This window comes from Ascidiella aspersa, chromosome 6 (genome assembly GCF_963924565.1).
Source record: "Ascidiella aspersa chromosome 6, kaAscAspe10.2, whole genome shotgun sequence".
NCBI lineage: Eukaryota > Metazoa > Chordata > Ascidiacea > Phlebobranchia > Ascidiidae > Ascidiella > Ascidiella aspersa.
Window position 1 is genome coordinate 10540440 of NC_139452.1, and position 18357 is coordinate 10558796.

Genomic DNA, 18357 nt, shown 5'->3' on the forward strand with positions numbered 1-18357 from the left:
GTGATGTGCAGTTGTAGACATTACGAAGTGCGGTTGCTTTTCGCGTCGGCTTTAGTAGATCGCAATGTTTGGCGCGACCAAAGCAGAAAGGCTTCAGCCGCTTTTACAACGGTCGAGCTTGGTGTCTCTTTAGCATGCAGTTTTTGGCTTCACCAAACCTTTGATATATTTTGAGTTTAAGTTTAAGTTGTCGTGGTATTTTACCCTAAGAAAAACATTTTATGCTGGGCTGTTAGATTAAAAAATGTATTCCTTACAGCCGAAATAAAATTTATAAACGCTAACAGCCACTCAATAGTATTGGTAACCTACATTAACTTAACTTTCCCCTATCGAACTAACAGCCTATACTTATGACGATCTCGAATAAATGTCAGTTGTTGTACTACATAAATAGTAAACATCCGAACAACGCACGTGTGAACGTCATTGCGGTCTCAAAACAAATGTCAGAGCCGCTTTTAGCTTTTAATGATGCTCCTTTGCAAGAGTTCTTATTTATGTATATAAATTAATCTTTCGCTTTCTTATGCCTGCGATATTACTTCAAATTTCTCTTTAACCATGTTACTGTTACAGCTGTACATTTTATTGTAGACAAACGTAGAATAAATTTATTAATGCAATAATATGAAAATATTTGCAGAACTAGCTTAGATACTTTAATACATAACAATTGTTATACCTGGTGACAAAACATCTGTAATTCTGTCACGGAGAACGATAAAGCTATGCTATTTCGCATTAGACAACAAACACGTTTGACTAAAATAAAAGCTATAGTTTAAGAAGAATGTAAAGTTTACACAGCGAAATTTGTTACTTAGTCAGTTCATTATGTCTGCGGATAGCACCATGCTTCACCAGTTCATTTGGCTGATGTTCATTCTTTTTTGCGGTTACCAATATTGATAATGCCATACAGTGTGCCAAGATGTCCGAGGACGGCGTATATTTAGTCAAGATGCAAAATGAAAAGCTATATCACGTGTTAGGCCTAGCTTGTTTATGAATATCGCTCCTAACTGTAATGTCACCCATATGCGCCGTCACCTACTTCGCTTTCACAAAAAACATTCTTTATCCATCGTCGACCGCAACATGTTTGTAACTTGTCGCGGCGCGTACAATTGATACATGAACTATCATTAGACGAAATACGGACGCGCCTCCTGAATAATTTAAAACCATACATCGGTAGTTCGAATGTCATCAAACGGCGCCGTCAACAACATCTTACTCGGTCGCAATTTTAACTGTTCATATCTAACGGGGAAAACACAGCCGGTAAAACTCAAAAAGTTGCGTGGCAAGTCGGGCGGAAAGGCTGGTGCAATAAATTCTCGACAATATGAAGAGACTGTTAACGATTTTGACAAGCATCATTCTGGTGGACACCTCACTAGGTAAGTGAGCACCTGGAAACTGTATGCTAACGACTTACTTCTTGAAATCGAGTTTTTCTCGTATGATTAATAGTAAATTACTGCTCGAAGATGTAGGCTATAGTAAATCACAGCGCAGAAAATTGTTACAGTTACAGTTTCTTAATCTAAAACACAAAATCTAAAGAACTGTTTCCAATTTAAGCACTGATAATGGATAACACGTCAATCACGGCTCGTTCGATGTAAATTATAATGGGAAGAGATACGGCACATGTTTTCGGGCGTTTTGCTGGATAACCGTTTGGTGTTGACGACCCTCCTCTAATCATTACCAAAAAAGCAAATTGGAAATTTAAGTTGTATAAGGGGTCAGAATAGAACATTTTTTTTAACGAAACGATAAATTTATTTAAAGGGTTGGCGGACGCCCTGCTAAAAAAGGTATTTTTTACCGGTAGGGCTTATCTTATTTTTGGGCTGCAAGTAACAAAATAATACAGAACATCTGATAAAAACAAATCACTGGAAAAGAATCATGAACCATGGTTTAAATTAAGTGAAATATAAATATTACCTAAGTTTGACCTTTGTTAATTATATTTGCAAGTACACTTACACATTGCACGATTTTTAATTGGCAGGTTGCGTTGTTTTGAGTTGCGGAGACTTTATCTCGGGTTACAATACCATTTGCTGTAAGTAATTGCGTTAATCACTTAACTGCTACAAGCACTAGATCAGCGGTTCTCAACCAGTGGGCCATGGCTCACTGGTGGGCCATAATAACATTTGAGCTGGGCCACAGACCAATTTTAAAAAGCTAGATTTAATTTCATTTTTGTCACTATATTTATTTTATTGGAATAAATGCTTGGGGATGAATTAAAAAGGAATGTAAATTTATTGTTCAGCTGAAAGTATCTCACTAATGCACAGTTGAATAAATAATCTGTTTTGAAACATGTTCTGCTGTGTTTTGTTCTAAACCTATTTTACAGTTCTTTTCTTTCATAAAAATTTATTGGGCCACAGTTTTTTTGCAACGTAAATGGGCCACGCAAGAAAAAAAGGTTGAGAACCACTGGGCTAGATGCTTTATTATTTTAGTTTCTATGAAAATTTGTAATTAACCTTCGACTAACCGCAATATTCATTGCGTCTCAAATTAAGTGTTGATCTAAAATAATGTTTAGAATGTTGAAGGATCACATCACTAATTGTTTTCTAACTTGTGCGTTGCATTTGTTTATTTAAGTAAGCCTTTAGAATTTCTGTAGCGCAACACGGCTGAACAATCTAACGATTCTAAAATATTAAATTAAACAGGCCAAAGTTTGTTTTTGTTTTGCAGGCTATTCAGATTTTGACAGCGAAATTGAAATATGTCAGTTTGCTGGGAGCTGTAAGTTCGTCTTTTCTGAATTTATTTTACCATGATACCGTGATAGCCAATACTTTACATAGCACAAGCTTGTTTTCGCAAAAAATAGAAATGTAGGTTGATCTAAGCTAAGGATGTCCGATACTTGCCATTTTATTCTCAAATCGTTACCCAATACTTTTGACAAAAAGTAACGTAGTCCGATCCATTATAAAATGGCGTTATTACACTGCATTAAAACAAGCAACTGGGTAAACATAAAAAGGCAGCCTATGTTGCATAGGTTGTTCGGCAGTTTCGTCTAGTTATAAATCAGGTCTTAAATTCCCTTTTTAATTTGGCATGAAATCAGCACCGATCAAACCCTAGTATTAGACATAGCACCACCTGACATCGGGTATTGACTCCATTCCAATATTATCGGACCACCCTACTGTTACCCACAGTTAAAACAATAGGAGAATGGCAAAAAACAAATAGCGGTAGTATTATTACATTAAAAGTTCGGCCATAATAATTAGCATATATGTACTATAGTGACATAACGCGTGGCTCAATCGGATGTACTTACACAGCTAAACCCAACTGATCTTATTTTGCAGGGGATCAAATTGACGCCATATTTTTCAGCTCCTCGATGTCGGGTGCGTATTTTTTTAGCGATATGATTTTTACAAGTAGCCTTATTTATTACCTTTCTGGACACCCTTATATTTGTCCAATTAACAGTGTGAATAATTTACCCGTTATATTTAAATTTAATATTTACTGCAGAAAATGATTCTCTTTCTTTTGTTACTGCAGAAAAGTAACTAACCCAAAATAATTTTTGACTTTTTTTTATTTGTCTGTAAACATGGTTTGTTTAGCTTCTTGTTCGTACGATCAGCAATGTATGACGTTGGAACCACCGAAGCTAAATCAAAATTTAGACGTCGTTGTACAGATGCAAGGTACAGGGTAGCCCATGGCGAAGTATACAAAGCATGATTTTCTTTGTACATAATCCTAATATCCATAAAAGTATTTTGGCTGGACGTCTTCGAAAATTAAAAAAACTTTAAACAAAGCAAATCTTCGCAATGCTATATAGCTTTAATTTTCAGGTCTTACTCTGTTGGCACGGGAATCTTGGTTGGTATGGGGAAATTCTGTGACAATTAAAACTAATATAGGCTACTGCAATCACGTTTTACTCATTAACAAGATTCTCGATAATGAGTTACAAAGCCAAAAATGTCGATTAGATCGACATCATCTTGATTAAAACGTTTCGATATGAGCTTTGTAATCAATTATCAAGTTACATTACAGATCCGTGCATATAGTTTACCATATAGAGATTGGGATTTTTATAAAGGACAGTACATGTTGTATTCAATTTCATGGAACGTGCGTATTTTTTTTTATTTTGTGCTATGAAGCACGTGTTGTTAACTTGATCCTTTTATTTTTTTTCTTCATAGGAAACCTACAATTCCCGCAACCACCGGCGAACCTAATTATCCCGGACTCAACCAAGTGTGAGTTCGTATTTATGGCCAGGCTTTGCAACAGTGATCGGCAAACTTTTTGTAGCGGCCCAAAATACTCTTGCAAGAGCTAATGGAAGCCCACTACGTGATATCACAATGAGCCAAAAACTCCACGGTTGTGTGCACAACTGCGTTTCGAGTTAAGCGTTCTGTTTTTGGTTAAGCTTAAATATAATGTAAAATGAATGTACAGCTATCACGTGGCACAAAACCTAAAAAATAAAAATAAATATCAAAAAATGCCCGCTTAAAAAGACGTAAAGGCCCACATTTTGGCTGTGATCTTTAGTTTGCCGAACCACTGCTTTATATCATTGAAACACTTGATATCTACAACATTTATCTTATTCCGTCTTGAGATTTTTGAATTTTTATTGTTCGTGATATATTCTCGTTATATATTTTTATCTAAATAAGATTAGCACAACTTGTTCATTTCATTACAAAGAATCTGCATTAGCAATCAGTTTCGTCAAATATGGAGGGGGTCTTACAACTATACATTTCTTTCACACCCCACTTTGATCGCTGTTGTTTCAACTTTTTGTTCTATGACAGGTTGTAACAACACAGTGCTTAATGTGGCGGGACAATTTTGCGAGAATCCGTCAACTGTACAGCCGGGTAAGTATAATTGTTTTCTATTTCTATAGGGTTTAAAATTCAAGTGTTACAATTTTAAAAACTAATTACAAAGGAGCATAATGGTTTGAGCTTGTAGTAAGACGTAATAAGAATATCAAAGCCCATACAAAAGTTGGTATCATTTTGAACGTTTCGAATAACTCTGTATTCATAGAGAGAGTCATGTATAAAGAGTTATTCGAAACGTTCAAAATGACACCTCCTTCTGTATGGGATTTGATATTCTTATTACGAATTACAAAGGAAATTTAAAAGATTTACGTAAAAATTAAAACAGTTCGATCAATATAAATCGTATAACTTATGCAATCGTAAATCTTTCATTATACGTCAGAATTATTTTCTTTTAAATTAAAGAAACTGAAATTCTGAATTTGAATATTAAAAAACTAACCATTCTTGTTGTATATCAATCGACGACAAACACTAGTACGAAAACTTCAAAAATAGAGAATCAGCTGATTTTGATGTTTTACGACAAATATATAATGAACTACTATATATTTCATTGGAAATTAAGATTCTGACGATGCTCGTAGGAGTGAAAAATATATATTTATTATATCGAAGTTGATTTAAATACTTTCTTCTTTGTTTTACTTTGTATCTTATCACTATATACGTCCTATGAAGAACTATCTGTTAAACATCAATAAATGCATCTCCCAAACGAAAAACCAACTGTAACGACCGGTTCAGAAGGAGGCATCCAGCGAATAAATTACACAAATATTAACGCAAACTATGCAATATACAGCTGCCACAACCACGATGTTATCCGCCACCCAAGCCCTCACAAACGTCACAACAGAGGACTTAACTCCGGTATCGGATACTGCGCTATTACAAGCGACAACCACCAGTCAGGCATCTGTGGTTTCAACAGAAGGAATAGGCAACACGCTGCCGTATACGCCAACTCATTCTAGCATTGTGAATTCGACACGGTTTGCTGCTGTAGGTTTGAATGTAAGCTCAGCCACGACCAATACATATGATGTATTGACTACACCGAGTGGTCGCACTGATTCTGCACAAACAACCGAAATTACTGAAAGCGATGAAATTGTTGGTAAGTATATAGGCTGGAGAATTATTAAGTAGGTTTGTCAGTATACTTGAATGAAACCAATGTGTTTGAGACATAATTGGTAATGATAAGCCAAACGAATTCCATTCACCGGAACAATACAAAACATGAACACAGCATAATATAAAAATAATGATGGCGTCTAATGCTAGGAAATTTGTTTAACTGCCGGATATACACGAAACGTATAATATGCTTAAGATTTCACAAATATTTCTATGCAAAAATGATTTACCCTAAAACATTTTAGGCCCTACTTGACAATAACAAAAGTAACGACCTGTGCCAACAAAATAGTTAATAAATTTGAACGTTTATAAAGAGATGCAAGGAATCGCCGAGTCACTGAGCAACAATGTGTCGCGACCAGCCGGCCTGCCGCGTTTTTCCGCTGCGATGGAACAGCTAGAAAACGCGACTGCGAGGCTGGCTTACCGGTCTCCATCCGGGCGCACGCATTTCGACTTGGGGAACGTCAAGCTGCTTATCGTCAAGGGCAGCGTCGACGACTTTGCCGAAAAGCGGTTCGTCAACTTTGATCACGAACGATCTAACCTCGAAGCGATCGCTTTCGACGCAGCCGGCACGCGTGGCCACCTAGCAGTTGTTTTTTGCGAAGTCGACCTGGCTGCGTTTGAGCCGGTCGTCGCTTCGGAAAGGTTCGCGCCAATCGAAGAGCGCAAAATGCCGTTAAAGTCGCTACCCCTGCTTAGCGTCTCGGTACTGAACGTCAATGCACGTCGCAAAATCCAGGCGCAGGTTACGTTTAAAGTGAAGCCGCCAACTGGAAAGGGTACTTTCGGCTCGCTCGTGGATTTTGGATTTGGTCTTACCACCAAGGTGGGTAACACTCAACAAGTGTTTTTCAACATTTTGGTAGAAACCTAATTTTTTTTTAATATTATCAAAAGGAATATTATCAATTCTCGCGGTGACTGTACTCGGAACACAGAGACATGTATTCATGCTGTTTCCAACATAGAGTAATTTGCCAGTGTTTCTCTCTCCAATATAGAGTAATCTTGTTTTGCCCTGTCAAGGTTAGAGCAAAGCAGCTTACCTTCAAATAAAACGAGAAAAGCCCAAGATACATCTTAATCAATATTACTTACAACTATACTGAGATTGTATCCCGCAAATCAGTAAATTAGTGCTTCCTTTCTAGTTAAAAACGATGCGGCCCATCTGCCAGTACCTGGATACGTCCAAGCGGTCTTTCGAGGGTAAAGGATGCAAGCTGCTGGCGGCTGATAGGGGCGGAGTGACTTGTCACTGCAACCACACCACAGTCTTTGCCGTCCTGCTTTCTGTGCGCAGCTACCAAGTGCCAGACGCGGTCCGGGTGAGTGTACAAATGCCTATATACAGTTTTAGCCAAGTAAGCACACGAACTGTTTTTTTTTAATAATATCAGGTCCTCTAGTAATTGGAATAGAACAAAACTGAAATGTGTGAATCACATATTCTAATATTTCAAACTGTTTAAATAACTAAACTTCTCACAGACTCATGTATTCGTATCTTGGGAGTTTAAGCTTTCAAAAATGTATTATGCCTTAACATCTTGTTTTATAACAGCATAAAATGTAGGAAAACTTTCACGTACCTTTCAGACAATTTCTTTCGTTGCCGAGTCCATTTCCATCTTCTGCCTCCTGGTGACAATCTTCATCCTGGCAGCATTGCGGAAGAAGTTGCGAAGCGAGCGGACGATGATCCAGATCAACCTCTCACTCGCTCTCCTGCTATTCCACTTCCTCAATCTCCTCCACGACGTTGCCAGGGGCAACAAGGTTGGCTGCGAGTTCTTGGCCGTCATGCTCCACTACTTTTTCCTTGCTACAGGTGATCACATTTTAAACGGCTCATTAATCAAACTGTATATAGACGAATTTGAGTAGGACTTATAGAGGTTAAAGAAAAGAAAAATCTAATAAAGGTAATAATGATTGGCAAAAGCAAGTCCAACTTTATAAATCGTAGGATTGTTTTATTAGTTAATTGCCTATACTAAAGCAGTCGCGCAAATTAAAAGTGCATGCCATTTTGTCCTTGCAAAGGTTGAGTAAAAAGGTCGAGTTATCTGTTTTAAAACGTGAATAATTGCACGGTATTGATAGACTACTATAGTTTCAGTAGGAATAGGGAAAACGGAAGGATAAATATATAAATATGCAAAGAAACAGCAAGACAAGACTATACAGTATTTTGCGAACAGATTTTTCGATAATGGACTTTTTAACATTTTTATAGTTTAATAAAAGTCCTTGGTACACCAATGGCGCAAATCATCCGTAATTATACGTATACGTCATTGGTGGACTGAGAACAAACAAATCCAAGACACCTATTATGACAGAGCAAAAATTCAACCCGGCCGGTAAAATTCATTCCCGCTGTACCTTTCAATATAAAATAACAAAACCAGCGTCGTAACAATGCTGCACCTCATATTGGCAGGAATGTGGATGGCGCTAGAAGCGTTCACGCTGCTAGTCAAGACCTCGGACAAGGCCCTTTCGAGTTTCGACACAAAACGGGACGCGAGGTTGCGTCTGGCCTTCGGCTGGTGTGCCCCTGCCCTGATAGTGGGCGTCTCGTGCGCCATAGCCTTCTCACAACAAGGCTACCTAGACCTGGCCGAGTTTCGGAAGCTGGACGGCGGTCTCACAAAAGGCGGTGACGTGTACAAGAAGTGCTGGGTGGGGGTCGAGGCCTATGCGATCTGGTACGCTGTGGTAGTGCCCATGCTCCTGGTGCTGGCCTTCAATTCTATGGTGTGCGTGCGCGTCACCGCCTTCGTTTACCAGATGAGCGTGCGCAGCGAAGGCATGACGTCATATGGAGGAGCTGACAAGCAGCTGGTGAGGACGCGCCACACGAAGGCGGCGCTCAAGTCGATCGCTTTGCTTATTCCAGTGCTTGGCGTTCCGTACGTCTTTGGCTTTCTTACAGGTAAATTTTGCGTGGAAAGTGTTCGACCTTAGCGTGGTACAGAAAATATCGAGTTCGAAAACCACAATACCAAGGTGCGTCCGTGTTTTTGGCTGCCTTCAATATTCTTTGTCACACAAAAAAGTCTCCATTAAGCAATAATTTATTCACACAGCAGGCCCGTTAGAAGATCGCGACATTTTTTTAATGGAAATAATAAAATATACCCAAATTATTTCTGGCATGTGTGCCCAGTCCCAGCTCGCGTAATTTAATTTTTTCAAAGAAAATATTTGTTAACTAGAAAATATTTGTTAAGACTTTAATATTTGGTTAGAATTAAATAAGCTTCTAGCAACATGACAAAACAAAACACCTAAAAATCGGCGAAGTATACAAGAAAAATTCGTAGCTGTTCCAACGGGTACAAAAACGACAAACAAACCATCGCAATAAGGCCATCATTTATTGCATAGGATTGCAACGCTACTTTTTGTTTGTTTTCAATATATGAATGTGTGTATTTAGGAGTCGGGGACCTGGACGCTTCTGTGGCCTTCATGTACCTGAACGCGCTGATAAACGGCGCCCAGGGCCTCTTCGTGATGGTCGTGTACTGCGCGCTGAGCAGGGAAGTGCGCAAGCTCCTGCACCGGGAAATGAGGCGACTTTTCCCGCGGAGCGTTTGTGTCGGGTCTGTGCAGGAATCAGGCCGGTCGGCCAGCCTCAACAACAGCAGCAACAAAACGACGCACACCTACGCCAACTCTGCGTCGAATGCGTCGGCGGTGAAGCAAGCGTGACATGTTAACTCTAAATTTCCAATCCACTTCGTCTTGGCGAATCCCTTTGTATTGCTATAGGTGATTGAGCCAAACGCAAGCATTGTTAGTGTTTTTAATCATTGCACGTATTGGAAGAATGATTGCACGTAGAACTTTGATGAGAAGGAGCAAGAACGGAGGTCATAATTTGACGGACACGTCGTTGAACATATTTGCACGGTTGATGCCAATTTCCCCCATTTTCTGTATTCGAAAATTTCCCACCCAAAATGCCCTGTGTTTTTGTACACACAAATCTCTGTTTTTTTTGTTGTTTGTAAAGCACTTTTAAATAAATTCCTAGTTTTAGTAAAGAGTGTATGTTATGTAGACGACTTATCAATTCAACAGCATGCATGAATAAATTCAGTCAGTTGTGCAACACCTTAATATCAATAAAATCGATTTTGACAGCAAACGAAATTGTTCAACAGATATTTAAACAGGTCGTTGTCTCTGCACGTTTACACAATCGTCGTACGGTCGCGCTTTTCTTTTAATCGACTGTTTTTTCTGGAAAACGACGTTTGATTTTTGCGTAACATATGGCAAAGCACCCAAAGCAACACGTAATGGGCAGGGCTGTATAAATACGCCGTTCGGAAGTGTAACCAATGACTGTCAAAGATTTCAGCGTGACTTAACACCACCTTTTGCGCAAATAGCACAATCGATTTTATATATAGGCACAAAATATTGCACCAAACTAGCCCCAATATTTTTTTTCTTGTTCTTAGAAATATGAAGATATTCACTACCCAACAACACCAAGGAGGAAATAAAATTGGATCTGGGCGACAAAACATGTTTTTTTTGCATAACAAAATTATAAAATGGTCCTTATTGTAGGGTAGGGTTCAAAATATCCCTACTTGAAAATACTCTTAAACTCCATTTTTATATGGTCTAATACAGTATTTCCAAACCATTTTCTGTGAACTCCCTAAGGAGACCAGTTCAACTCAAAGGGGTGGATCTCGGGTTTTGGGTGAGCGGGGACAGAAAAATTTTCAGTGATAACGTCGCATTTGTTACGCCATAACACACAGTCTTATTACTGCCACAATGACTCCCATTGTGTATCGTGGCTAAATATTGCAAAATTTTAACAAACCAAAAATAGCAGTTTAACACAGTCGATCAAATTTCACTACAAAGCAAAATAAAATTGTTTGTTTAAAAGAAAAAATAGGTAAGTGGAACTTTTTTAGAAAGCAAAGACGCTCCAGCATTGTCAAACAATATTTGTGTATAAAGAAATACATTTTTCCCGATACTAAATATAACTAAGCCACGAAGCTAAGTTTTTTTTTATATTTTGCATTCATTTTTTCTCGTACAAAGCCCACTGACATCAGAAAATATTTCTGTATACCCCTTGTGGCCATCGACCACCGATTGGAAACCACTAGTCTAATATTATGTAAGCATCATTAGTCCGTTAGCTATGTTAACGCAACACACATTAAATATGTCATGTCTTAAAGAAATTGTTCTACGTGGTAGACCCAGGAACATTCATATTATTAAGGAATAGGGTTCCTCTGCCAAACAACTTCAAAACAAAGGGGGGATATTTTTACCACTTAAAACAGGAATGTGGAGTTGTAGTCGTACTCCGGACTCGACAGAGTCGGTTCAATTCGCCTAGTCGAAATCGGGACTCGATAGGACTGCTAAGACATACCCGACTGCCGATTCTGACTTGCGCTTTCGCAGTGCCAAAATCGAATCTAAAGAACGCAGGTAAATTGTAAAGATGGTATAGCGCATATGGTGGAATATTTTCCAATCACTTATTGCTATAGGGTGAGTTATAATATGACATCCCTTTGGGTATATTGCTATTTCCACCGTATTTAATTTAGGCGAATGGATTGAAAACAAGGCTGTAGAGAATCCGGACCGGGACTCGGCGGAGTGGACAAAAATTGTCCAGAGTGGGACTCCACACTTGGAAGTCTAACTCGGGTTGTTTACAACCGACTCCGCAGGTCTGAGTTAAAGTGCCTTTGGTATGCAGAAGTTAGCAGACATTGAGTTATACCAAATGACCAAAAACTCTATGATTAGTGTTTTCTAAACTAAAAAATATACTATGGTCTTTAGGTGAATTAAATTTCAATTGAAATGCTAAAAAGAAATTAATTTGACGACGACGCGTATTTCAAATCAACAGGGTTCGTTATGTCGGTTCTACGCTGGATTTGTAAATCAGCGTGGTGAATAAAAAAAAAACGATAAAACAAATCCCTTCGAAATTCTTTCCGAGCCGCGTGGTCGTCTTGCGGACAAACAATGGCCCCTTGTTCGCAAACATCGCGCGACATATATCATGTAGTCTTGCGACGAAACAAATAAACACGACAACAGAGCCCGATTTGCAAGGTCAACACGGCTGAGTAGGCGTGTTCGCGCGCCAGGCGACATATCGGCCTTCAGTAGACGGACGACCGCCATAATTCGACATCTGGATCGATTGGATTCGCGTGTTTTTCGCCTCGCGCTTTTCCGGGAATGTGCGTTCGGATGAAATTCGGACCTTTGCATTTCGTTTCGAAATGCACATGTCGTAGTGCCGGCGAACTCGGAGGGTGGCAATATCTTGTGTATTGTCGACTGAACGAATTGCAAAACAGTTTGTAAGTAGAAATTTCTGGAAAATCTTAACTTTTATTTTAGGGTTTATTTAACACGCTTCTTAAAGTTTTAAAATAAAGCGCAAAACCTTTGAAAAAGCAAAAATACGCATTAGTGCAATTAATAGTGAACCCCTTTGAATATTCGACACTTTTTTTAAGACAGGCGATTTATTTATGCGCCAACTATATTGAACTTGGCAGTTTAACTTCACTTGTTTGATTTGTTTTTTAATGTTTGTTTTAATAGAAATCTGAAGTAAGAACAGTGGTTCCTAACTGCAGAGTTGTTTTTAAATCTAGGGTGTCGATAATTATGGTATTTTTTGGCTATTAGTATGCCACAATGTTCAGGGCCTTGAAACGAGATTTTTGAATCAGTAGCCAAATTTTAGGTCGATTACTTATCTAGGGATCACTAAGTATTATTAAATAAATTTACAAAATGGCTGGGAAATATTACGCTAAACCTAAAACGGTTTGTGGCATCTTAGGCTCACTTTGCAGGTAAACATATAATTAAACCCAGCAACGCTTAGTATATACTGAAATACCGCATTCTCTCAGTACTGGATTTATTTTTAATGTGCCAATAAAATTTTATAGGCTTGCTGGTCACACAAACAGGTTTTACAATCGACAAACAGTGTGAATCCCCTTAAAGGGCTTTTTCAACCTTTTCTATGACAGAGAATAAAAAAACATTGTAGATGAACAAACTAAGCCATTACTATGTCAAATAAATACGAAAGTTTTGTGGAACCGTTGATTCATTTTTATGGCACGCAGCTATATTGTATTGGGTGAGCCTTATGGGCCTAATACGGTATTAGGGGAGCAACGAAAATAGTGTGGTCTATAAAAAGGGAGCTTATTGAATTTACTACAGGTTTTTCTTAGGGATGTTTATGCCACATTAATGACGTCCAGTTCTACCGATTTGTCCTAACACATTTGTAGTACGAAAATATACCTTACTTTGCGTAAGGCACACCAGAAGACAGATCCAACCAAGGTAGAGATCCCTAAAACACTTTGGCAGAAACAACCAATGGTGATTTGACTAACACTTTCTTGTTTCACTAATGTGCATGTTGGAAATGTAGGCAAAGGTGTGCATAAACTGGTACAATATCTGCGACTAGTACAATAAATTTTTCCTGAAAACTCGAGTTTTGCTAATTTAGACGTATAAAAATCTTCAGTATTTTGCAGTATGAAGTTTGTCATAAAACTTTTTGTGTCAATATTTGTCGTTTTATCGGATGAGGTAGCCGCCAAAACAATATGTCACTACGGTCATTGTGAAACAATCGAGCAATGTCAACTAGCACCTTTTAATACCGTGGGTAAGTCCATATGCCTACATGATTTTTAAATATTTGTGGTTGCTTTAAAGGGTGGATAATTGTACACTAAAAACACAGCTAGAAACTAAAATTACATCAACTATGTGAAAGGTTGTATCATTGTTACTTTCTATGCTGCGACTTTTTTTTGTCTATATGTTTGACAGTTCCATCCGTCGTTTGCCTCGCGCACAAGCGAAACCCAATGTCATTTTTAAGTTATTATTATTTAATTCCACAATTCCCTCATAATAAAATTTAACGCACATTTCATTTCAATACGTAGTCTTTTCGTTACCGTAATTAGGTTTTCATGCGAAACGGATGGTTTGACGAAGCCCCATAAAAATTAAAACGACGCACTAGGGCGTCGCGATGCACAGTTTGAGAAACCTCTGGTCTAAGCAAACGAATAAAAATGGTATTTAATTTACTGAAACATAGTTAACCAGTTATAAAGTCTTATATGGGTCAGGAGGCGCCTATTCATTTTGTATGTTCTTTTAAAACATATGCAAGACAACTTTCAAGACAAACTCATTGACAAAAACACAAAACGTCTACGTCTTACACTTGTTATAAGTTAAAACCCGATGCTGCGTTATTATTGGTAACATTGACTGACTTGAATAAAATTAAAACTGCTTTACTTACATTAAACAAACATAACTTAACGTGAAATAAACCCTCTTAGATTGCAACCCGAACATAGAAGTGTGGCGATTGACCAACGGAACCCCAGGTACAGTAAGATTTTTTTCTTTTTTTTTAATTTTAATACTGTCGTAATTTTATAATATCACTAATAGTTCTAGTATATAGTATACGAATCAATTACAATTTCGGCTCTTAACCGGATTTAACTTTTAGTTATTTGCAAAAAGCAAGCAAACTGCTGCACTAAGGATTCAGTCCAAAACGACCAGAGTGTTTGCATAATTTTACGTAAGTATACATTCAGTTTACACGTTCAGCATCTCTAAATAATTTCGCAGATTGTAGTCACTTTTCGCGTTTTAACAACGTTTCGTAATATACAAAGACAAAATAACATTAATTTCCGGTAAGCAAACGATGTTAAGTCATAGGAAGGAAGAAAATGTGTAACTCGTATCCATTCATACACTGTATAAAATAGTTTAATTAATTGTCGTTCAAACTGTGATTGCGTAGCACTTTTAACCATGTGCGATGCGCTAGGTTCATTTCTTGTCAATTTTTGCTTAAGGATGGGTCAATCAGGACGCGCAAAATCAGTGCGAAAACAGTGGCACCATATGATTAAAAACATTGCACCTTGACGGGCGTGTGTAAATTCCCAAACCTGTATCATATGGTGCCACTGTTTCTATCCTTTGGCTTGAATAACAGTATTTCCAAAAATTAATTTACGTCATTGTTCATATTTTAAGGGTCAGGTTGCAAAAGCAGACAACCAACACAAGATTGCGGCGTTTCAACAGGTAGGCTATATAGTAAACAAGCAAGAAAGCAATTTCTTGATATTGCCAGTCATAATGCTTTCTCGAAACCCATTTCGATTCCCAAACCGTTCCAAATGAAATAATAGGCTACATTATAATTAATAATTATTAATATAAATAGAAGTTCTCTAAGCAACATTTGTTAGTAGTAAGGATTGCCGGTTTTGTATTAAATTTACCAATAACAATTACCAAAATATTCTCTAGAAATAATTCTGAATGTAGCGCAAAATTTCTTTGCTGGAAAATGATCAGTCACGCTTTTTGGCTGCCATAGTGCCTTTCCGTTTATCCATAAGTACACCTGCTAACAAACGTCAAATTCGTTTTCACCAGGCCCTCCCGGTGTACTGCAGCCAATCACAACACAACAAGTCAGCGTTGGTCAAGACGAGGCACCGACACTAACAGCCTCAGCGGGCACAAGTGTGGCGACCACGCTTTCCACTTTACAAGCGATTGTGTCCTCTTCTTTAGAAGCAAACACACAAGTGAACTCGATCGGAAACCTTACCTTCACTGTGCCAAGATCAGAAAGTCCTCGTCTTTCAGCAGCAACAACTGCAAGTACAGAAAAAATACAATATCTCACCACAATCGAGACCCAACCATTACAAAGCCTTTCAACTGGATTTACCACTAGGTCAAAAACCTCTACCGCGAAACGTTTAACAGTGGCTGATTCTTTAGCGCCTGACACAACTCAGCCTTACACTACCAACAGCGCAATTTCTACACTTGAAACTTTGAAAACACCTTCAACCGGATTTACCACTGGGTCAAAAACCTCTACGGCGAAACTTTCTACTGTTTCTAGTTCTTTAGCAACTAACCCTACCCTACCTTATACTACTAATAGCGCACTTTCTACAATTGAAACTGTAACAACACCTGTACAGGCGCAACAAAGCACAGCTAGTATTTCGGAATCGCCAACGACTAAAGACACAGCTACTTCTGTAGTCCACATTGGCACGAAACAAACTTCAACTGCTTCTCACCTTACAACTAGCACCTCGATTTCAGAGACCAAGAATACGCAAGCCACTACTGGCCATAAAACACGTGATGTAACAACTTCTAGTTATTTGCCAGTCCCAAGTTTAGCTGAAACTGAAAACAGCCCACAGTCAACCCAAACACCAACAGCAGCTGGGTTGCAAGCTACAACTTTCTACAAACTCAGCAGTTTATCAACGCCGCAATCAGAGAATGATTTGCTCTCTGGTGAGATTTTTAATTGACACTTACCGTACTTCAAAGATTTCTTCGTGCCAGTTGTATTGAGCCAGCAGCTAATCAGTTGTCCAGCATTCTTGTAACTTTATTGCCCCTAAGTAGAATGGCTTTATGAATAAAACAAACCTATTGCTGACGAAATACACAATGTTGTTATCAAAGGTCGCGGTTTCTACCAAAAGTAAATTAAAAAGTTTCCAGTCATTGTATTGGTACAACTGACACAAAATGGCTAATGGTTAAACACAGTAAATTTTGTTTTCAAGGGACATTAAAAAATAAAAAAAAATAACCTTGTAGGTTTTTATTAAATCCGTTTTGTATTTGACTGATCAAACTCCACTTCAAAAAGTATATATTTTTGTTGTTAAAACAGCCATATATCACAGTTTGATGTTACTGTAATTCACAACACTATATCATAGATTAATCCTAAAACTGATTCGAGTTTCAAAAGGAGTTATTAATGTACATCGTATACAAATGTTATGTGTAAAATTTGTTATTAACGAAGAATTTGTCAGCGTTTTTTTTTTTGATAGAACCAACGATTGACTACTTTTCGCGAATACTACAAACTGTTGACAAGATTGATTCTAAAAGTCACAACAAAAAAGACGGCCATCTTAAACCGGAAAACATATCTTCTTTGGTCGAAAGTTTAGAAGAAAATCTCAAGCGCTATGCATTACAGGATGCCACAACTTACATGCCTACTCGTAAGGAGGAAAACGGGTGCGAAGTCGTTATACAACAGGGTGACTGCTCTGTTTTCCAAGAAGGAAGCGAATTCCAAAAAATGAGCGATTTTAAAGTTGACTACACGTTTTCAAAAGAAAACAAAACCCAATGCGACGAGTTTGTGGTTGCCTTTTCCCAATTTCACATGCCTGTTTCTGTCAGCAAAACGCTCATCCCCACACACGTTGTAAGAACATACCTAAGCTCAAAGGTTGGATATTCTATTGTCCCGGACGACATTCCGTACTTGAGCGTTTCCGCCTACGACACTCACAACGGCACAAAGCTCGAAGGCAAGATAAAATACATGGCCAACTTTTCATTTTCAGTTGAGCTTATCGAAGAAACTGCGCGTCGTGTTAATGTCAAAGCTGGAGGCGAAACCATCATATTTAGGGAAATTGGTTTAGATTGTGGATTCGTCGACACTGTCAGAAACGAAATCTCGACCGCAGGACTAAAAAAGAAAGAAACGCTGGAATTCGGTTCCGTGCTATGCATCAGCAACCACACAACTGTGTTTGCAGTAATGCTGTCAGTTCAAGCAACTGTGATTCCCTGGGGTGTGCGGGTAAGTGCGATCAATGTTCTGTAACTGGACAACGAATATCATAGGCTACAGTTTAGCACACCAATTTGTTTTCTAATCGCACATCTTTTGAGTTAGTGTTAAGTGCCTATGTCTTCCATAATGTGGTCCTAATTCTAATTATTGTCTCAACAGGTTTGCTCGTACGTGACAGAGTCCCTGTCAGTAGCCTTTCTCTTTCTGACGATCGCAATCCTCTTCCGCTACAAGGGAGTCATCAACAGCGACAGGACCTGGATTCAGATCAACCTCTGTGCGTCGCTCTTCTTCTTTCACCTACTGAACCTGCTTCATGACGTGGCGATCTTACACGACGACCTCTGCGTGACCTTGGCGGTCGTCACGCACTACTTGCTGATAACCACAGGTGCAGTTAGCTTTAACAATAGCGTCGCTGCAAAAATAGACTTGTGGCCACAACTGCAAGAAAATACTACCAACCCTCCGGCAGTTTTCGTTCTGCTATTCGATAAGTCTGACGTATTTTTTTCGTTGCTGGATAATCCTTAGTCGTTTACG

General features: G+C 38.5%; 1 protein-coding gene across 1 annotated transcript; it reads left to right on the forward strand.

The window, feature by feature from the left end:
* The first annotated feature begins 658 nt into the window (after positions 1-658).
* Positions 659-10013, forward strand: LOC146139664 (adhesion G protein-coupled receptor L4-like). The gene is made up of 13 exons (XM_083392507.1): positions 659-1406; positions 2030-2083; positions 2740-2790; positions 3372-3413; positions 3639-3722; positions 4236-4292; positions 4863-4928; positions 5707-6021; positions 6362-6879; positions 7205-7381; positions 7653-7884; positions 8500-8994; positions 9502-10013. Exons 1-13 carry the CDS (start codon positions 1352-1354, stop codon positions 9774-9776), a joined length of 2421 nt encoding a protein of 806 aa, XP_083248633.1. The 5' UTR covers positions 659-1351; the 3' UTR covers positions 9777-10013.
* The last annotated feature ends 8344 nt before the right edge of the window (positions 10014-18357 follow it).